This window comes from Citrus sinensis, chromosome 8 (assembly GCF_022201045.2).
Source record: "Citrus sinensis cultivar Valencia sweet orange chromosome 8, DVS_A1.0, whole genome shotgun sequence".
NCBI lineage: Eukaryota > Viridiplantae > Streptophyta > Magnoliopsida > Sapindales > Rutaceae > Citrus > Citrus sinensis.
Window position 1 is genome coordinate 1290154 of NC_068563.1, and position 22987 is coordinate 1313140.

A 22987-nucleotide genomic window follows, 5' to 3' on the forward strand; every position below is an offset into this window, starting at 1 on the left:
CATTATTTTTCAAACTCACAGCAACTGCAACAACACAATTTACCAAATATCAAGTTGCTTTTTTAATTAGATGTTTATTGTATCTGCATAGCATAAGCAATTATTTAATTAGAAAATCACAATCACGAACTGGCATTAATATTATTCATCTTTATTTATGGAACAAAATATTGGGTTTGATATGTTTTAGTGGGAAAAAATGGTTTAAACTACCAAAGGAAAGACACTTTTTTTCCTCGCAAAAATAATATCTTTATTGTTCTTTAAAACTATACATAAAATTAAATGATAATACTATTCTTATTATGTATTTACCAATTGGTAATTGGAATAGATATGAATCGGAATGAGTTGTAATATGAATCATAATAAATTGTTTACTTAAGTTATATGAATCGAAATCAGAATGAGCTATATTTTGGATGTGTTTACTTTATTAAAAATCAAAATAGATTGTGTTAAATTACTAAAATAATGCTAGTTAATTATTGTCATTTTTATGACTATTTATTGTAATATTTGTGCATATTATTATTTTTTAAATTTTATTGTTATTAATAGACATAATAATAGTAATAATGAAAATAATAAAAATAATAGTATTATCAACAACAACAATAATAATTATTTTAACAACAATAATCATTATTATTATTACTATTATAACTGTTATTATATTTTCATCATTATTATTATTATTGTTGTTGTGGACCTTTTATCTAATAAATGCATCCCTTCCAGAAGTCGGGGTTTAGTGCACATATTAGCTCTAGAATTACTACGGTTACCCGAGTAGCAAATACCATCAAACAAGCATCGATGCGAGAGCCGAGATATCCGTTGCCGAGAGTCGTTTTGGATACATGTGAAAGAAGGCGCCGCACCCCGCAGCGCACTGTCTCCGGGGCCGCGGGAGCGCTCCTAGCCTTAACTGGCCGGGTCGTGCCACCGGCACTGTTACTTTAAAGAAATTAGAGTACTTAAAGCAAGCCTACACTCTGTATACATTAACATGGGATAACATCATCATCATCATCACTATAATTATTGTTATTTTGTTATCATCATCATCATAATAATATTTTAATTAAAAAAATATAAAATTTAGATAAAATAAAATAATAGATTTAACAAATGGAAGTTGACTCCCATCGGAATCAAGTTTCCATTTCTTTATTAAAAAAAAAAGAAAAGGAGAAAAACATCTTGTACCCACAAATTTAATTTTTGATCCCCTATTTTTTTTTATTACATGAGACTATTGTTCAAACTACAATTCATAGTATATGAGATTATAACTGATATTTATAAATCATACTATTACTGAGACCAACTTACATCAATGCTAATGAAGCGCTACCTAAATTTTAACCCTTATAAATATTCAAGAGATATCTATTCTTCACACTTAGATAAGAGAGAAGACTCAATTGACTCAAATTTAATTGTGGATGGAAATACTACACAGTGCATTTCGATCCCCTATTTCTGATTCCAATTAGACGCACCATCAACTTTATGGGAAAAGACCTAAAATACCCCAAAATGTCAAGGACAAATAGAAAGAGAAGAAACGGGGGCGAAAGAGAAGGAAACAGTTACAGTCAGACAGTCAGTAGCGCTGTGCGAGGGCGAGAGAGCGAGACTGTGTTTGGTTTCGGAAAAAAATCAAAATCAAATAATAATGATACGAAAATGGTGGAGGACTAAGTGGGCACTCGGCCAAATTCTGAGACTGAGAGGTCGAGGCTTTCGATCAGATGCAGCGCTGGAAGCCATAAGCAAAGCTGGGGAAGAGAGAGTAAAAAATTTGACGCTGTACAATTACCCGTCACCTTCGGGAAGCTTATCGGCTCTGTTCGCTCACCTTTTCCATTTTCACCTCAACCTCCCTTGTCTCCTCTTGCCTTTCTCCTCCGTTGAACCCCTGAGGTAATCAATCTCCAATGTCAACAACACTTAGCTGTTAGTTATAACTAGACAATGTAATGTATATCCTCCAATCACTTCTTGCCACGCGTCAGGTGTTAGTTTACTTACTTTCTTGTTGTAGGGTTGAAGATTTGTGTATTGAAGGGCTCGAGAGAGTTTATCTTCTTGACTTTCTTGGACCAAAAGGATTTGCTGACGCGCTTTCACGGCGATCATCATGCGAGTAAGATCAAATTTCATTTTCAGAATTAAAAAAAAAAAATTCATACGTGGAGATGCTAATTACTTTATTCTTTTTATTGATTTTATTTAGGGTGATTGGCTTCGATCATCGAAAATCAGTCCTTGGTCAGATTACTAGCGATCATCCTGATAAAGTGACATTTTATGTTGATCTCGAGAAGAGTAGCTCCACTGCTGCATATGAATATTTCTCTTCCAAGCTTGTGGATTTGAACTCTCCTGATGTAAGTAGAAGTGAGATTGTGCTCTTTTGTGCAGCTTTAGTGTACTGCAGCTTGTGTATAGATAGTTAGAATGTTAAGACGTGGAATTGTTTCTCTTAATTGAAACTAGGGAAATGTGGCCAGTTTGTTGAAACCAGAAGTTGAAGATCGTATGAAAATGGTCCTTAAATACATTGAAGATATGGATCTTCGTCGATGGAGCTTACCAGACATAAATGCTTTCAGGATTGGACTTCGTGAATGGCGCTCAAAGTTGAATTGCATTACTAATCCATACATTTATAAACAGGTGCCGTGCTTTAATATTCAAACAACCCTACTTTCATTTTTGTTGTTTCTTCTGGGTTATTTTTTAGACTAGTTAATTTGTAAGTTGATTGTATGATGTTGCATATCTTAATTGGTCTGGGATGCGAATTTTGCTTCGTTATTGCAGAAATAAAATGAAACAAAATCGTACGATAAACCTTATTTCTACACCTGGTAACTCCCATTATAGATTTCTATTTTTTTTTTAATTTTTTAATTTCACCATCTATTGTCCAAGAAACTTGAGAAACTTCCTTTGTTTTGCTACTTTGTCTAAAATTATGTTTGCATTCTTTTTTTTTTTTTTTTTTTGATGTTAGTTTCTTATCACTCGATGTTGTTAGATCCAAGCCTGGGGATTTTCAATTTTCAGATGAAAGCCACTAAAAATTCTCCATGCCATACTCTATCTCTTTGAATTTTCTCCCCCTTGCATCTACATTTATATCGTCTCTATTTAATTTTCATTACTCAAGTCCTTTTAACTTGTGCCTATGGCAGTTACTGGAGATAAATTCTGTAGATCTAATTGCCAAGGGGAATTCCGATATTTCCTCTCGCCAAAGTGCAGCCAATAAGTTGCTGGACAAGGTTTTTAGAGTGCGGTTGGGCAGAGGATTCTATGGAGAGTGCCTGGTAAACATAATTTGTGTGTGCGTGTGTGTGTGTGTGTGTTCATATGGATATAGATATAGATATAGATATAAATTGCTTTCACATGACCAATGTACTTTTAGTATTTTGAGCTTTCATTGACCTCTTCTTCTTTCTGTCATTCACATCCAAGTAAATGGAATGTATTTCATGTCCTTTAACAATTGGTCAAACATTAAACCTTAATACAAAGCCTTTTCCTTTCTCATTCTTTTCCGTTTCCATTAACATTCTTATCTAAGTGCTTTTTTATCACTCAATTTTTGCATTTCTAGGGAGTTAGAGCTGATGGAAATTCTTACGTAAGTGATGAAATCGGTAAGCAACTTAGTGCCAGAAGTGCTGCTGCCGGGCTAAGGTAATTTTCCTTGGATACAATTTTCCAGATTATCAATTTATCACTGTCCAATGATTATTGGAGACTTTCTGCAGATGCCCATCCACCATAGCCCTAAAACTACCAACTTCATCTTCTCGTGCCACTGATTGATTAATTAGTCTATTAATGATTGCTTCTTTACATTTTCCATCACTGTTTTCCTAATTTAGCTATTAACATGTTCTTGTTGTGATATCGGAACCATAGCAAAGACTAAAGCGTTGATGATTTCAGGCCCATAGGAGCTGTCATATATATGCAGCGGAATAATCTTAAGATGTGCTTGAGGAGTACTGACAGTGCTACTGATACCTCTGAGATTGCTAAGGTTTGAAAATCCAGTTAATGCTACTATACATGTCTATATCCTTACATGTTAATATTTTGGTGAAACTTCTTACCATGTTTTCCTTTGCATCTTTAAATATTCAGGCGTATGGTGGAGGTGGCTCTGCAAGTTCTAGTTCCTTTATCATAAGAATGGATGAATATAATCAGTGGCTTTCAGTGAATGCATCACGATGGTCTAAAGGAATGATGCACCATTTTGTAAAATACTAGGCAATCTCAGTATCCAGATTGTTTTGCCTTTTACTTAAATGTACAAGAGAAATTTGTCTTAAGTCATCGTCCTTACATACAATTTCCTTGATGGCCCCACTTGCCTAATCATAATATTCTTGTACTTGCTAATCTTGTTCTGTGCAACTTTTATGTGATAAAAGGAAACAAGCACTAGTTCACTGGACAACCATCAATCAATATGCCTTTGGCTGTTGGACAAGTTGCTAAGTCACAGTGTTCACCTTCTGTGCCCCACCAAGACAAACCTTTATCTTCCATGCCCACTGAGAAGTACAATATCACTGCCATGAAAGCCACCCCAGCATCCATCGCTGCTGATAGAATGTAATTGTACCTCTGCCACCACTGCTTTCGATATCGGAATATGAAGAAATTGAAAATTGTTCCAACTATAATCCAAGAATTGTAGTTTACTGCTGTTGCGGGTGGCATCATTCCTGTTGCTCCTAGAAGAACTGGAAGGTTAATTAGTGCAATCCAAGATTGCTTGGGGAATGCCTTATGCAATAGCCAAACAAGCACCGGTCCTAATGCACCACCAACGAAGAACCAATTCATGGCCGGATAGTTTCCTTGACTTCCAAAGATCCGCTTAGGTCCCGCTAGACCCCATATCACTGATGCATCAAAGAAGACTCGGTCACCTGGGCATGTCCAGGGACTGTCAGGGGGAAGGAGTTCATCTTGGCATATGTTCTCAATGGAGTTCAGCAACCACCATGCCACTGCTAGGTTGATGGTTCCAGCAAGAATTGTGCCTATGAACTGTGTGTACAAGACAGAAAATGAAGTGTATCAGCAATCGTAAAGAAGAAATAAAGTGCAGAAATTAGATGGAAAAACTTGATGAAAGTTACATTTCAAAATTTGGGGTGCGATGATTCAAAAACCAAATGCGTCTTTGGATGTTACTTCTGTAAGACATAGTCTCTATAATTTGTGTTTACTTTCTAATGCAATATCAATGAATGAATTTGTAAGTTTTTGATGCTTCGCTTTAGTAATATCTAATAATTATTACAATTGACCTTTTCTTTTATGTCATTGGGGATATTTTGGAACTTGATGGAAGGCTATATTTGTCATTTATTTGTATGCCACCTAAAATAGTTTAGACTTTAGAGGCCTTAGGACATAATAATTTCATGAAGATGTTATATTGGCTTACCTGTAATATCATAATAAAATTATGCCAATGACTCAATTTAGTTTCATTTCTGCTGTTTCTACAGTAATTTATGCACACGGTAGAACAAATGTACCTGAACTAAGAACATTGATCTTGGAGGGATCTTCATGTAGTGTCCTAGCTTGAAATCGTTGAGGAAGGAGACAGCCTGTGCCACGCTCATATAGCCGTAAACTTTGAAGCATACATTGGCAATTGGTCTTCCTGGATATATGATGCCCATGACATATTCTGTGATTATGTTTAATCCTGGTGTCTGCATACGGTGCATCAGAGTATTAGTAAATATGTCGTACCTAGTCAGTGACAAGATTGCATATATACTTCTTTAGATACTAGAAAATTATAAATGCCATAAGGTATCTTGAGATTATGTGGATACATGGAAAGAAGTTCATGGAACATAACTTGCATGGCTAAGGCAAAATAGTTTAAGAGAAAATATTTGCTGTGACTACAGATCTTAATGTGGGGGCCATGGTTTAAATCAAACACCTGGTTTGTTGTGGCGGTTATGATGCTAATTGGAAGGGTGAAGACAAAGGCCATGGCACCAGCAAACAGGAGTCCCCACCATGGCATCTGAACTTGATCTTTCAAAAAGGTGCATAGTACAAGAGAAACTACAAGCGTTACTACGAGCATCAAGTAAAACCACCAGTGAGGTATGTCCTCGTATCTCCTCATCAGTCTTGTATGGATATCCTCTTTTCCCTTGTAAGAAGCACGGAATCGCTCATATATCTCCCTGTTGAATAAAATCTTATATGTAAGTTTCATTCTTTTTGAAAGTTTTGAGGTGAAATTCATGTTTGTATTCGAGTTAAGGTGAATAAAGATAAGTATATTTTCTTTAAACCATATCAAAACACCACTTGACACTGCAAAGCGGTTCATTTTGAGTGTGCTAAAGGGAAAATGTACACTCTTGAAGATAATATCCGCATGAATGCTTATCTCGAAACTACTTTAAAATAAGAAAAAAATAGCATTTAAATTTGAAGAGCAAATGATGAAGTAACAACATTACCTTCCATAGAAGAAACCCACATGTGTTATAGTTGATGCAATTGTGGCAAAGCCGAACCCATAGGTAAGAGCAAAAAACATGCTCAAATGAATACGTCCTTGCTCCTGATACTTGTCTTGATCTAACTCAAACTTGTCATTGACAATAGCAGATATATCATATTTTTGACCTTCTGATGTAAACAGGTGTGAAGAGAAAATGGGGAACTTATGTGCGCTGTACAAGTCAAGTCCCCAGTAAGCTATGGGAATCACAACATAGATTATCAACACATAGCCTGCAAAGACATTGACAATGGCAAAGAAGGGACTGATAAGAGGGCTGAACAAGAATGAAGCAACCACAGACCAGTCGAGTGTCAGTGCTCCAAGTCCGAGGCCTCGCATGCCGGAGCCAAGCTGCTGGGCGGTGACTGATTTGGAGAATGCCCAGCAGACCCACGAAATGCTCGAAAGTGTTGGAACGAGGTATCCCGGAACCAGGTACCATGAAAAACTGCAGATTAGTGCAATGACGAAGAACTTTGCCCGTGACATACGCTGGTCATCTTTTTCATGCAATGCCCTGTTAGAATTACATCAAACGGGAACTTAGTAGACATTATTTATATCATATATTGGACAGATGTTATCGTTATCTTGATCTTCCTAGTCAATTATAGGTTTTTGAGACTAGTCATAACTCATATGAGGACCCACCCCATTTCATGAAAATATGCTTAATTGTTGAAGAGTATGTTTCAATCACACGCTTTATGAGCAACTCAAAGTTCATTATCAATTTAGATTTGTTGTTCTTTTCTAATATTACTGCAGTTATTAACATAAAGCATGTGGTCACCAACCACCCGAGAAAAATCATTGTCAATGGTTAAAAATTCCACCTTTAATTTCCATAAAGGTCTATAATTATGGGTGCTAGCGCTTTTGAAAATCTTGTAAATCAAGATATAATCCAAGAAACCCATTTATAAATAATCAAGATATAATGTAAAAAATTTTATGTGTTCTTTTTAATGAAGTTGTCTTGCTAATTACGTCTTGGTTTCAGAAAATGTAAAAAAAAAAAAGTAAGAAAAGAAAAGAAAATGTTTAAAAAAAAAGGTAAGAAAATAAATAAAATTGCGAACCTATTTTCAGAGGGCAAGGTCAAAGAAACGAGCGTCAAAATGGATTGAGAAAATAAGTAAATAGCGGACCCATATAAGATTCCGGTTGACTGACTCGTTATATGAGTACAATAATAATTAATAATATTACAATTAATGAACATTGAAAAAATATTCTTCTTATCTTTTAAATAATATTACAATTTATTGATATTACAAAAACATACTGGAGAAAAAAAGATAAAAAAAAAAGGTAGTCAGACTTTTTAGCTACATATAACGACTTCTTTATGCTCTAAGGAACGGCATATATGGCGCCGCAAGAGCTTCGTATTCATGTGCCACATGACGGCGAGATCACATTCAATTTTCTTGAATTTTTTTTAAGAAGCTTGTAAATTTTTCTTAGATTTTAAATGTAGCCGAAATTAGAATTTTTTGGTAGAAATTTTTTGCATTGATGACATGACGTGATAACTACTTGGGTCAGCTACGTACAACTGTAGTACTGTACCACAATTGCACCAATCGTTAGATCCACTTAAATAAATAAGGTCCACTTAAATACGTGAAAATCCAACAATTGAATGCAACTGTGACACGGTACCACAGTTTTATCGTAACTACTAGAGTTGACAATAACTACTTTGCATAATGAACTCGATTGAATGGGCTGACTCAGTGAGTCCAGGCCTGTTCGAGTCACTCACCGGAAAAGAGAAACCTGAACCAGAGTGCTAGGCCACCACATATGAGCCGGCTCCACCACATACTTTCTCAGCAACCCTGCCCACCCATATCCCAAAACCTGCAACAACCCCAGCACTATTTCAAAAACGAGAAAAAAAAAACACTTTCAGAAAAGACAGCCCTATCAAAATATGAGGTGAGATAAGAATAGCAGATGTGTATATGTGTGTGTGTGTGCATAAGGTTACTAGTTGAATCAACCAGCATATACGAATCAATGTATTCTTTAAAACTATATATGAATGGAATTTGAATCTCAAATTTTCTGTATTAAATTTTTTTTAAAAAAATTAAGAGTTGAACCAACCAGCATCCATATGAGTAAAATAATAATAATAATTTATTACCTGAGTAGTGATGATGAGCAGCCAGCTGGCCAAGAACGAGATTTTCCTGTGATAAAACGCTTTGATGATATTTACGATACTGACAGCAAAAGTACTTCCAGCTCCAAAAGCACTTCCAGCATTAGCAAAGATGGAAATAAGCACGTGCTCTTTGACGTTGAACGGCCCCGAGTTAAGCGAAAACAGCCTCGACCCACATCCTGGAATCCTGAACCGAGTCTCCGGCAACGTCGCCTCCAAGAAACGGCCGATGGGAAGGGTGGCAACTTGGACGGTGATTTGGGTTATGATAAGAGGCTCGGTTCTGTAAGCGAAGAATTGGTTCAGAAATGACAGCAAGGCACATGAAAGTAAGCCCAAGAACCACATTCGGAAGGTCCATACGGGCAGTGACGGGTCGTCGGAATTGAGCACGGTTAGCCGGACTTCTTCTACGGGGGAGAGCTCGTCGCGGTCAATGTCGGCCGCGGTGGCGGATGTGACATTTGTGGGGGCCATGGTGAGGAGATTTGAGATTTATTGGCTGGTTGAAGGCTTTTTATCTTTTATTGCAATTTGCATGTGTGGAGTAAAATGATGTTTGTATTTTAGTTCGGATTTCATTTGGTTTAATAATAATGAGAGTTGCATGTAATGTCAACATACATTAAAGAATTCAATATCTCTTTCATACACTATGGTCCTGATTTTGATGGCATGATCATGTATAAAAGTCAGAAAACAAACTGTTTTTGGTCAAGAATAATAGAAAGGAAAATATACATCGGCCATCCATTTTTTAAAATTTTTTTAAAAATATAATTTTTTTTGTTAGAATCCACCTAAAGTTATATTTTGTTTCATTTTTTCACTTCCGTTTGTAATTTGTTAAGAAAACTAACGGAAACTTAAAAAATGACCATTTTACCCCCAAAACGAAAATTACAACTTCACCCTAAAAATTGCCAAAACTAATTAAGATTTACCCCATTGGTCAATAAAGAAATTAATTTCACAACCATCAAATGCAAGTTTTTTTTTATAAATATATCTGTAATTAGAATACTAAATTATAATAATAGTATTAAAAATAGCTCAATCTTGTAAACCATCAATTGAATTTAATATAAGTAAAGTTTTATTATTCATTGAGTTATAATGATATTCTCTAGTAGTTAAGTTTTTTTTTTTTTGTACTTCATTAACGTACCAATAATGATATTCATCATTAAATTTGATTAATTTTGGCATTTTTAAGATGAAATTGTAATTTTCATTTTGGGGGTAAAATTTTCATTTTTTTAAGTTTTCGTTAGTTTTCTTAACGGATTCCAAACGGAAGTAGAAAGGTGAAATAAAATGTAACTTTAGGTAGATTCCAGAAAAAAAAAAGAATTGTGTATTTTTGAAAAATATGGAAAAAAACGGGTGGACAGTGGATATTTTCTCTAATAAAAATAAAAACAAATTGTTTTTATGGATGTCTAAAACTTCTATAAACTAATAATGTCAGACCCATACAAAATCTATTAATTTAAAAGGATATTAATTCATCAATAAAGTAATAATTTGTTAAATTACGGAGTGCATATACAATTTAATGAAGATACAGTTTAATCAACTAAAAAGTTATTATTTTATCAATCTAATCAATTAAAAATGAATTAATCCAACAATTATAAATTAAATTGACAAAAAAATTAAAAATCTTGCAATTTAATAGTTCAAATCCAAAATTTCTAGAAGCAATAAGAAAAACTAAAAATGAGATCCAACTATTTTTACATTTAAAAAAAATAGATAACAATAAAGTCACATTGCACGTAATAAAATATTGTAACAATTATAGTTGTAATTTCAGTAAATTATTAGTTTATAATATAAACGGAACTACAAAGCTGAATAAGGGGTTTTTTTTTCTTTTTAAAATATCATTTTATTGCTTTATTAAAATTATTAATTTAGTCTTTTGGCCTAATTTAGAACTGCGAAAAAGTATTATATAATAGAGGTTATTAATTTATTGAATACTAAATAATGAGGTTTTATTGTATTTTGTAATTAAGGGAATTTAATTGGCGAGTAAATGTAAATTTGAGGTTTAAACAAATTTTAGTGTGAATGCCGTGTCGAGTGGTTTGCATACATAGTTTCCAAGATAAGAACGGCCTTGGAAAACATCTGTAGCCGTCAAGAAGCAATCAATCAATCAAATGAATTTCTGGGCTACCACAAACTGTGTCCTAAATAATTTCTTTTAATATTTTAGAAATTTCAGCTAAATATGTGTGTGTGTGTGTATAAAATTAAATCATGATCCACGGCTTAATTTTTTGGTCAGGTATTATTATCATCTTGAAATCTAGCATAACTTGAACGTCTAAGCTTAATATATATCTCCATGTATATATGAGAGTAAAATCTTCTTTAATTTAGCATTAGCTAAAAGAGAAACCCCTCTTTTGCGGAATCTCTTTCTTTCAAGACGAACAAAATTAATTGGAATCAAATCATTAAAACTTTCGAAGAGGATAAAAAAAGCGGAATCATCATCATTTTGTTTTATTTGTTTGTTTTTTTAAAAAAAAAAAGAGCGGACGACAGGATTTGCATATAAATTCCAACAGAGCAATTTGCATCATGTGATCCAGAAGTCCAGCTGTGTCCGCCAAATCCTCAACTTTTCTCGAGAAAAAATGAACTACTGCCAGTCGTGCTTGCAAAAATTACACTAATTAAATAATTAAGGAGAGTGAAGTCATCATCACTACGAAAAGCTTGGCATGTGAAGGCTTTGTACTTAAGTCAACGTCAACAAATGGGCTTATCCATTTCCATCCATTATCTCTTAATCTTACGAGATAATGTAATATTGTTTTGTTTTTTCAAATATTACACTACAATTTATTGTTGTTAACAAATTCGTTAAGGTTCTATTTAGATATAATATGGTGGGGTGGATTGTCCGCAAATAATAGGAATGAAATCCTTTTATATTATTATACACGAGACTTGGAATTTTTACCCACTTGTAGTAGTTGTATGAGGAAATAAAAGTGATTAAGTGTTTAAATACTCGCCTAATGAAATTATCTTAACTCTTTAAACTTTTGTAATTTTAGACAATGAAATTATAAATATTTTGAGATGCACAAGTATTGAATTTGAATGCGTTTTATATTACAGTTGAAACCCCAATTGTGATTCAGCATTTTGAATGTTTATTCCCGTTTGCTTACTGTCATTTTAACATTAATATTACAAGCATGCATGGCCATGGAAGTGTAATTCAATCTAAAGTTTATTAAATATTTGATCCTCACTTGATTACCAATCGTTTTTGGCTTTTGTTGAATTTCGTGTGCTAATCTTGTCCTCAGATTCGCCGTTGCTGACACTTAATTAAAATAATTATACTGTAGAGTTGACTTTGACTATCACTTCAGTTATTTGTTGAAATAATGCTATTGGTTTCTGATTCTAACGAAACCATTTCAAATTAAGTGAAATGATTAAATTATTACCATTTGGGATGCAAAATGATGTTTTTTACTCTTAATTATTCAAACCCATAATTATTCCAAATGTTTATTACCATTTGGAATGTTATTTCACTATTCTTTATGGGGCATAATATGGCAATGAAATAATTTGATCCTCACTTAATAGTCTAAAGTCTAAACATGGTAACCACACCATTGCCCTTTTTCGAATTTCATGTACTAATCATCTTATCTATAAATTGATAAACAAGTAAGTTTATATTTTTATTCAATTGTTTCTGTAATTGAATAAAAATAGAGTAGATCTTTTATCACCCTTTGAATTTATTTTCAGAAATAACCCCCGGTTTAATTTATAAAATGCAAAGCAATATTTTAAAATTAACAATTTTTCTATAAAATTTTCACCATAAAAAATATTTTTTTTTTAAAGTTTCTATGAATGAAATACATATAAATCTTAAAATCTTAAATTATTTTCTTCTTATTAGATATTTCTACCTCCATATCTCTTCAACTTTTATAATTTCCTCAGTAAAATATATATTCTCAATTTAAATTTACAATATAAATATAAATTAAGAAATAACTTGAATGAAAAAACTCATTTAAAGAACAATTTATTTAAGCATTTAATTAAATCCCTATTCAAAATAAGAAATAAATTAATTAATCTTTTCATTGTTTAGATAATTTTAATTGAACAAGAGGAATTTTGAGGGCTGTCAAAAGAGATGCTCATAAAAGCATTGGGCAAACCCATTTATACAAAGTCCAACTATTGCATCTGCGATTTTGGATTAAGAAGCCCCAAAGATATAATTGAGCCCACTTGCCTCAAGTCTCCCTTTTTTTTTTTTTTGAATCACTTCCCTCCAGTCTTAACCTAAGATTGGGTCCTGCATTTACAAGTCAATCACAAGAGAGAAATTTGAGTAGGTCAACTGCCCACCAGAATTTAATATAAAAAATAATAGATCTCACGGAGCCCACTTACTCTACGGATTGCAAAATATATGTAGTTTCTTCTACCATCTTAAATGATGAAAAATTCCATAATACATTTAGTGTATGATATATATATATATATATATATATATATATTGAAAAAATTATTATGTAAATGGTGATTATTTTAAATGTATTTACACATTTCATACATGTATTAATTGATTGTATTACTTTTGATATTTTGTAGAGTTTCTCTTCAATTAAAGTGGGACCTCCGATAATTTGTAGAACTCATCCTCAACTAAAGTGGTAAGATTATTTCCTCCACTACAATATGCTTCTAATAAGATAAAATTATGTCACATATTTCATTTCAAAATAACATTAAACATAAAACTTAAAGTTCTTAGGTCATGACTTTAATTTAACGTCCCATGATGTGCCAATTTTTTTTTAAAGAAAAAATGCTAGTTACTTTTTTTTGTTTTATTGTTATTATTATTATTATTATTAGGCTATGATTATGTTAGAGTTCACTTATGGTGGAGTACACACGTGAAGTGATAAATAATAAAAAATATATTATAATTAATTATTTATTATTTATCATTTTACGTGCATGGTTAAGATTCGTGCTCCACCGTACGTGAACTCTTATGTAGCCGAACCCTTTTATTATTATTATTATTAATAAAAGAATATAAGTGACTACCCTATCATTTTTTTAACATTTTAGCTACTATCCCAATCAAAACAGAATCCAACCATACTTTGCAGTTTCAACACAAGATTGCTGGCAACATCGTAGCCGAAGTAAAAGACATATATAGAAAAGATTTCTATTTGTATCCCATTTTTGTTTCACCAATCACCATTCAAAATCCCTTCGTTTTACGTAAGCTTCTTTTACCTTCTTATCTGGATTAGATTTCATTAGAATGCAACAAATTCTAATAAAAAAAAAGTTCACGGGTACCAAAACTTATTCCTGATTTCACTCTTTCACCTCAAATTATTCTCATTTGAATGCTGTAATTTACGTGATTATAATATTGTAGTAGTTAAAGTTAATAATAAAAAATAAATAAATTATTTTATTTTTCGTCCAGAAACTTTTGGTGTGGAGAAGGAAGATTCAAAGAAACTGCTGGGCCATAACAGCACATTTTCTTTATTTGTTAAACTTTCTTTGTTTTCTCCGAAGTTTTATTTACATATTTGTTGAATGTTCAACTCAGAACGAATGCTAGATACCATTTGATATTTTGAAGGCGTTCTTAGCTAAATTTTCTTTTGAACAAGGCAACCACTGACCTTTGGTTCTGTCTTGTGTCTCTTGGTGATAATAATTATATGTATATTGAATTGCTTTGATTCTGATCTGGGTTTCGCTTTTTAGGCCTTTTTGAGCTGGTTTTGAAGCTTTTTTAATAAGGTAATATATTCATGTATTCAAGTTTTCTTTTTTATTTATTTATTTGGATTGTTATTGTGTCTGTTTGAGTATTAAATGAGCTTTGTGTAGCTTGTGAAATGATGGCATATATTGTTTCTTAGGATTTGATCCGGGTTTGAGTAATTTTGATCTTTAGTTTGGATAGTGAAGGGTTTTCCGCAACCAGAATCCGATAGGTTTTTGAATGAAGTAGTTTTGAGTTTTGAGATTGGATCAATTTGGTTACGATGGTTGTTGGTTGCTAATTGGGTTTATCAAAAGAGCTAGTTGATTGAAATCATGGAGCTAGCTCATGAAGGGTCAAATGTGGATGGAGAAATAGAGGAAAGGGAGAGATTAAACCTGGGAGAACCTTCTTTCCGGGAGTCCCATGGGTACCGCCACCATTTTCCTGGAATGGTGAGAAAAAAAGCCTACATATTTGATGGGTATGGGAAATATTATATTAAAGAATGGAATCTTACCGAAGGTACTGGCAATGAGTTTTCTTGGTACCATGTAGAGCTGCCAAAGGGAAGCCAAAAACTCGCTCAATCTGCACAATACCTTATAGACGTCCTTTGCCCGCCTTTGAAGCTTCAAGACATTTTATCCCTTGTCAGTAATGGGCCTTTTTGTGGGTATGTTGATGGAGCACTTGTATTTAGAGTTAATTCACCTGGTCCGGCCTCAAGCAATTTCACATTTAGAATTGCAGCTAGGATTACTGATAATTCTGTCATTACTGTGTCTCTGGGTCGTGTTCCAAGGTTGGGTTTCTCACCCATTGGTCAATCACTTCTTTCGGAGATTCCTAGTGTGGAGAACCATAGAGGTGAGCCGAAGGAAGGGAGTGGGATTGTAATAAGGGAGCATGTCCTTGAATTCTTGTTGACGATGAATCATTCTGAGGAAGCTGATAATCCCGTTCCAAAATCTCTCTCCAATCTTGTTGTTCACATTGTTGACACGCACGTGGATCACCTTCAAGATGTTGTGACTAAACTGGAGATTGAGCTAGATTCTGTGGAGCTTGAACTGGATAAAGGTAATTTCATTTAGCAATGTACACGCGCGCGCACACACAGAGACACACACACACATATATAGTTTTTGTGCTGAACAATCTTCCTAGAGAAACTTATTTGCATGTCTGGTCATGAAATTTAATTTCATGCTTTCCTCTTAGTTGTAATGTGGTTGGAATTTCTAGGGCAATAATAAGGTGGCCACCAATGTGATTATTTAAACTGAGCCTTTTTTTTTTAATTCTTTTTGTTCTTTACTCTCAATTCATACAGTAGATTTTTGCACCTACTATTATTGACAGATCTTGTTATGATATTCTGATGCCAACACTGTAAACGTAATATGGTTTCGATTTTAAAAAAAATGATAAATACTGAATCAATTCAAAGTCATATTGTTGTGCGATTTTAAAAAAAATGATAAATACTGAATCAATTCAAAGTCATATTGTTGTGCATTGATGTTTGATAATTTCGATGATCTTAATGTATCTGATAGGCAAAGCCAACCATTTTATTCATGACTTGCTACTGCAAGTTATTCTTTATAAATGGATAGATGAAAGAGAAAAATGGAAGGAACACCATATTATGGTTGGTAATGATGTAAACAATAATTGGATTTCTAATTTTTTTTTTTTGGTTAAATAAGCACAGTATCTCCTAATTTGTATCTGCATTCTGCATATATTATCACTCGAGTTTCTTTCAGGCTTGTTTCTGTTCTCTGTTTGAATTGGCATTAGTTGCTCTTAGACAAATTTCTATAACTATTGAGCTCCACTACAGGTGGTTTTGCCTTAAAGAAACAAATGTTGGAGGAGAGAAGATTTCCCAAAATGCATCTTAACTTGCAACGCCTCCTACAGGTACTGTTTCCATTCATTTTTATTTGTTCCCTAATGAATTCATATTAAAGCGATGGGCACTCATGGACTCTTACATTTATTTTCCCTAACCTCAGGTGATTTCATATGGGGAACAAGTATTTCCGCGAGTGAAAGAAAGGTGTTCTTCTAAACATTGGTTTTCTAGTGATGATATTAATGCCTTAGAGGAGTTAACTGGCCGTCTAAGGAGATTAAAAGAGAATGTGGGATTTATAACAAACCGTGTAACGGCAATTCAGGCTGGTCTTGATAGCTGGCAGGCTGAACAAATAAATAGAAAACTCTATTATCTCTCGTTCCTTTCAATAGCATTGCTTCCTTTATCCATCATCACTGGAGGTAACTTATCTCTTCAGTCTAAACTTCTACTATTATAAAGTTTCGAGTCATTTCTATTCTCTAAGTCGGCATCATTAAGCACTAATCGATCTTTCATGGATTCGTATCAGTTTTTGGAATGAATGTGGGAGGAGTCCCATGGACATTGCAGGAGGAACCAAAAGATGGTTTCCGAAACGTTGTATTTCTCTGTGTGGCAATGCTACTACTGGTGCTGCTATGCTTCCTTTGCCCAGCTGCTTATAGCCGAATAGCTGCTTGGCAGCGGAGGAGGGCTATGAGAAGAAGCTGGTCGCTCAACAGAAAATCATTCCTCAAGAGATCCGTTGGAGTTCAAGTTCAAGGAAGAGGAGGTTACCTTAGACTTTGATAGCAAAACATAATCTAAACACAATCATCACTGGTACATGTCCCCATAATTTTTCCTACTTAGTGACACGGCCTTCTTAGTGCATAATTCTTGTACACACCCCTTTTTCCTTTTTCTGCATTAAACTTCAAACTTTGCTTACCTTCTGGTTTTTGGGTTGGTATTTTCTTGACTTATCATAGAGAGGGCCATTTTCTGCAGATGCAAAACTGTGAATAATGCAATGTGCACTTATTTTTTGCCCGCATCTGTTCCTTTTTCTAACTGTGTTGTTATAGATCTGACATGGATTTTTGGAAAGCTTTTGACACGTTGTACAGATATTATGAATTTCACTATTCGATCAAATTTCATTTGAATGTGGTACTTTTAATTTATATCAGCAGTAATTGTCACTGTAGTGACACCAACATATTGAATTGTACTTTTAAATTATCATTATCATTATCATTTTATTTTTCTTGGAAGTTAGCTCTCCTGTACATGAAGTGGGAATTTGTATAAAGCCGTCAAATATCCTTTGGATGGTAAAAGAGGAAGATTTGACCATAGCACCTAACAAACATTACTTGGCAACCTAAGGTTTCATTGAGCTTATTGGCCTTTCCTCCTCTTTCTTTTCACTTTAGATGCACCGAAAATGTCTTTTTCAAATAAGCCATTACAAATCTGTTAGTATTTATAATCACCATTTTTTTCAGAATTAAAAATATTGTTATGTAATAATAGAACTTGATTGAATATGAAAGGTGCTTAGTAAAAGAAATTGGATTGAATATTTCCAACTTTAGAAAATTCATTGCTAATGGAGGGTCAAGATTGAAACACATCAATATGTACGCTCACATAAATGTAATGAATAAAATGCAGTTTAAAGTTCAAAGTCTGGAATCTATAACCCCTTTCCCAAGAAAGGAAATATATTGATTTGCCCATTGCATTAAGGGACGCATCGCGCATCTAGAATTAGAAGGATCGGACTCTTTCGACAACGTGGCATCACATGAACAATTAATTAAAAGGTATCTACGACGGCGTTTCACGCTCACACAATAAATTGGAGAGCGAATGGTTCGCCGCAAGACGGCTGGGTTTACAACTAACTGATTAAACTACACCGCGGGCCCGCGGCCTTACATATTTGATTTAATTTCATTTAAATAGAAAAAAGCTAAAAAAAACAAATTCTAAGAAATATACATCAATAGTAAAAAAATTGTTGGTTAGTTAAATTATAAGTAGAATAGTTAGAAAATGTTTTTTTTTTAGAAGGTAAAGAAGTGAATGACCTTTTAAAATTAGAGTTTAGATAGTCAGTTAAGTATAATTATTTAAAAATCACTCGATTAATTAGTTTTAAAATTAGAATTTAGATAGTCAATTAAATATAATTGTTTAAAAATTATTCGATTAAATAGCTTTAAGAACAGTTAAAGAATATTAATTATCATACAAAAGAGAATGATCATTAACTAATTAAATTGTTTTATTTAAAAAATTGAGTTAAAGTACAATAATTGTAAGCAAAATTTTATATTGGGTACGATAATTATAAGCAAAACTTTGTATTGATTAGTATTATTATTATTTTTTAAATACAATAGAATGTAACAATCTATTCCAATGTATGAAAAATCTTAAAAGTACAAACCGAATCGAGCGACTTCTTGTATGGAATAGATGGAGTTACACTTACACATCATATTTTTTTTCTTGAGTCCATTAATTGAAAATATGATATGTGCATTAATTATAGTTTTCTGAAAGAATAGGGACCTACAAATAATTTTGCCTGGCAATTGCAATCGGCTCTAGAACGTTCCACCTCTCGCTAGAGTTATATTGACCAGACCCGTCAGGCATCAGCAGCCTCATATAAAAATAAAAACCCTAAAACCCTTATAAACCCTAATTCATTAAAACCCCGTCGAACTAAATCTCTGTTTCTCCTCACACGCAGCTGAAACAGATCGATTCAGCGACCTTTAGCTATGGCCACCTCCGTTCTGCTTCGACAATTACGGCGCCGTGAAGTTGCCTCCGCCCCCATCTCCGCCTACAAATGCGTACGTCAATTTTTAAACTTAATCTAACCAATCGATTTTTGGGAATTTCTCGTATTTTTATGTTTTGGAGTGATCTGTATCGTGGGTATTTGTTTGCATATGATTTTTTTTTTGTAAAGTCTGTTACTTTCTCGATTTTAGATTCTGATTCTTGCTAAACTTTGGATATCTGGAGCTTGCTGCTCTTGTGGTATTGGTTTTCAGCTTATAATTTCATCTAGGCTCTGCTGTTCTGGGTTTTATTTGAAATATAAAGCAATCGATTTCACTTTTTATTTCACCATGGTACTCGAATAAATTGACGGTCTCTCTAGTATCTGCCTATGCAATGAATAAATTTTTTTTTGAAACGTTGTTTCCAGGTTTGTTTAACGTATGGGTTTCTTTTTTAAGGATTGATTGATGTCGTGATACTTGTTATTGTTAATTTTTTTTTTTTTTGGGGCCATGATTCACGTTGTATTTTTTGTGGCACCTGTGTTAAATTTTAGGATCTTATAAAATAAATTGTTAGTGGATATGTGATTCTTAATATTTGTAATGGTGGTTGTTGCAGTTTACTAGCAATGTTAAGCCCTCATGGGCCCCTTCTAATCTGGGTAAAAGTTGGGCGAGTTTGACTAGACCTTTCAGGTACTCATGTTTTTGCCTGCTGTTTTTATCTTGGATGTTTAAGTGGATTTCTTATGATTATTGTTTGTAACTCTTTGAATTTGTTTGTGCAGTTCAAAACCTGCTGGTAATGACATTATTGGAATTGATCTCGGAACTACCAACTCATGTGTTGCACTTATGGAGGGAAAGGTAAGAATGCCTTGCGTTTTCAATATATTTTTCTACATGGTCATGTTCATAGATTTTGACAGTTCAGGGATTGTTTCTGATTTATTTTTATGTTATGCATAGAACCCCAAAGTTATTGAGAACTCCGAAGGATCTAGGACTACACCATCAGTTGTAGCTTTCAATCAGAAGGGAGAGCTACTTGTGGGTACACCAGCAAAGCGTCAGGCTGTGACCAACCCGACTAACACGCTCTTTGGCACCAAGCGTTTAATTGGTAGAAAATTTGATGATCCCCAGACGCAAAAAGAAATGCAGATGGTTTCATATAAGATAGTAAGGGCCCCCAATGGGGATGCTTGGGTTGAAGCCAATGGGCAGCAGTACTCGCCAAGTCAGATTGGGGCCTTTGTTCTGACCAAGATGAAAGAAACTGCAGAATCCTACCTTGGAAAGTCAGTTTCAAAAGCAGTAATCACAGTTCCAGCTTATTTCAACGATGCTCAAAGGCAAGCTACTAAGGATGCTGGTAGAATTGCTGGCCTTGATGTTCAGAGAATCATTAATGAGCCTACAGCTGCTTCACTTTCTTATGGCATGAACAACAAGGAGGGTCTCATTGCAGTATTTGATCTTGGTGGCGGAACATTTGATGTCTCAATCCTTGAAATTTCTAATGGAGTATTTGAGGTACTAATTGTTTGATAATTTGAAATGTTATGTTACTGATTGTTTAAAAAAGTGATACTAATAACCATATCATGCAGGTGAAAGCAACAAATGGTGACACGTTCTTGGGGGGAGAGGATTTTGACAACACTTTGTTGGAGTTTTTAGTGAGTGAATTTAAGAGGACCGAAGGAATTGATCTGTCAAAGGATAGGCTTGCATTGCAGAGGCTTCGTGAGGCTGCCGAGAAGGCGAAGATTGAACTTTCATCAACAACCCAGACTGACATTAATCTTCCATTCATCACAGCTGATGCGTCAGGTGCAAAGCATTTGAATATCACACTTACTAGATCCAAATTTGAGACTTTGGTGAATAACCTGATTGAGAGGACCAGAGCCCCTTGTAAGAACTGTTTGAAGGATGCCAACATTACCACAAAGGATGTGGATGAGGTGCTTTTGGTTGGAGGAATGACCCGTGTGCCAAAGGTGCAGGAAGTGGTCTCAGAAATCTTTGGTAAGAGTCCAAGCAAGGGAGTAAATCCTGATGAGGCAGTTGCCCTTGGTGCTGCTATTCAAGGTGGTATTCTTCGTGGCGACGTCAAAGAGTTGCTTCTCTTGGATGTTACACCTCTGTCACTGGGTATTGAGACACTAGGTGGTATCTTCACCAGGTTGATCAATCGCAACACAACTATTCCAACAAAGAAGAGTCAGGTGAGTAACCTTCAAGTGCTTTACATCAACACGTGTGAATAATTTTGAAGTGACCCATTTCTGCAGAAACATATGTGAATATTTAATTTTTTGTTTTAGAATAATCTGACATGGCCATATGAATTTTGAGTATGCAGTTGTAGAGACACAACATAGAGTGGACAGATGTTTCCTGATTTATTAAGCCACTTGTTTTCATATTCCATGGTGCTGGTTGTGGCATTGTGCCCAAGGATCTGACTAGTAGTTTTTGCTTTTTTTTTTTTGGCCTCTGGTCCAATGGATACATATACTGTCACAAAGCATCTTTATGATTGTTTTTTTCTTTGTTCTCCATGACATGATGGTCAGACTGATTGGTGTTCCTTTGTCTACAGGTCTTCTCAACAGCAGCTGATAACCAGACTCAGGTGGGGATTAAGGTGCTTCAAGGTGAGCGCGAAATGGCATCTGACAACAAGTCCCTAGGAGAGTTTGAACTTGTGGGCATTCCACCAGCTCCTAGAGGCATGCCTCAGATTGAGGTCACATTTGACATTGATGCCAATGGTATTGTCACTGTTTCTGCAAAGGACAAGGCCACTGGCAAGGAACAGCAAATTACCATCCGCTCATCTGGAGGTCTATCAGAGGATGAAATTGAGAAGATGGTTAAGGAAGCAGAATTGCATGCCCAGAGGGATAATGAAAGAAAAGCTCTGATTGATATCAGAAACCAGGCGGATACCACCATCTACAGCATTGAGAAGAGCTTGGGTGAGTACAGAGAAAAGATTCCCAGTGAGGTTGCAAAAGAGATTGAGGATGCTGTTGCAGATTTGAGAAAGGCCATGGGAGCTGACAATGTTGATGATATCAAGTCCAAGCTTGATGCAGCTAACAAAGCTGTCTCTAAGATTGGACAACACATGGCTGGTGGTTCTGGTGGTGGTGCTGGTTCTGGAGGTTCCCAGGGTGGTGAACAGACTCCCGAGGCTGAGTATGAGGAGGTGAAAAAGTGAGCACAGAGGTAGTAAATTTCGTTCGTTGATGCTTCAAAAGGAGTCGGACATTCAGGGATGAGTCTTGTTTTGATTTGTAGTTTTAGGATATATGGCGGTTTTGTATCTAAATTTTTATTTATTCAAGTTGTTAGGATAACGTTTTACTTTATTTTGAGAAACTGCACGAGCAAGTTAAAACCCTTTCCGGTGTATGGTTTAACATGAATTTTTCATGAAATAATTCCATTGTTTACTTCCTGTGCTGTTGCGCTGCTTCTGGGACTCTCCACGATATCTTAGTGTTGACACTTAGCGTTTGGTGTTTCTCGATGATCCTAAATTTCTTTTAGGTTCAAAAGCTTATTTAAGCCAAGAAATTGTAAGTATTGATTAAAATTTCATTTTCATCCTTTTAATTATTTTATCTAAAATTTGAATGGATTTGAATTTTTTTTAATATTTAAATATTAAAAAGAATTATGATATTTGTCTCGGGTCAAATTTCAAAACAAAACAAAACAG

The 22987-nt window shown here is 34.4% G+C and overlaps 4 protein-coding genes across 5 annotated transcripts; 3 read left to right on the forward strand and 1 right to left on the reverse strand.

Moving 5' to 3' along the window:
• Positions 1–1523: 1523 nt before the first annotated feature.
• On the forward strand, positions 1524–5314 carry LOC102614759 (uncharacterized). Its single transcript, XM_006486714.3, has 8 exons — positions 1524–1932; positions 2054–2155; positions 2246–2399; positions 2509–2688; positions 3210–3344; positions 3638–3720; positions 3976–4069; positions 4174–5314. Exons 1-8 carry the CDS (start codon positions 1685–1687, stop codon positions 4300–4302), a joined length of 1125 nt encoding a protein of 374 aa, XP_006486777.2. The 5' UTR covers positions 1524–1684; the 3' UTR covers positions 4303–5314.
• LOC102614472 (oligopeptide transporter 4) lies at positions 4477–9369 on the reverse strand. Its single transcript, XM_006486713.4, has 6 exons — positions 8751–9369; positions 8364–8461; positions 6546–7109; positions 6011–6263; positions 5589–5771; positions 4477–5091 (listed from the first exon to the last, which is right to left on the reverse strand). The coding sequence occupies exons 1-6, from the start codon at positions 9246–9248 to the stop codon at positions 4477–4479; spliced, it is 2211 nt and encodes a 736-aa protein (XP_006486776.2). The 5' UTR covers positions 9249–9369.
• A 4796-nt stretch (positions 9370–14165) lies between these two features.
• LOC102615064 (uncharacterized) lies at positions 14166–17622 on the forward strand. 2 transcript variants are annotated; one of them, XM_006486715.4, is made up of 5 exons: positions 14166–14618; positions 14741–15666; positions 16436–16515; positions 16611–16875; positions 16986–17622. In XM_006486715.4, the coding sequence occupies exons 2-5, from the start codon at positions 14919–14921 to the stop codon at positions 17243–17245; spliced, it is 1353 nt and encodes a 450-aa protein (XP_006486778.2). In that variant the 5' UTR covers positions 14166–14618; positions 14741–14918; the 3' UTR covers positions 17246–17622. The 2 variants fall into 2 exon arrangements, with proteins under 2 accessions (XP_006486778.2, XP_052288786.1); XM_052432826.1 differs by having other exon boundaries at positions 14166–15666.
• A 1478-nt stretch (positions 17623–19100) lies between these two features.
• LOC102615346 (heat shock 70 kDa protein, mitochondrial) lies at positions 19101–22718 on the forward strand. The gene is made up of 6 exons (XM_006486716.4): positions 19101–19311; positions 19868–19944; positions 20037–20115; positions 20218–20784; positions 20862–21482; positions 21860–22718. Exons 1-6 carry the CDS (start codon positions 19237–19239, stop codon positions 22481–22483), a joined length of 2043 nt encoding a protein of 680 aa, XP_006486779.2. The 5' UTR covers positions 19101–19236; the 3' UTR covers positions 22484–22718.
• The last annotated feature ends 269 nt before the right edge of the window (positions 22719–22987 follow it).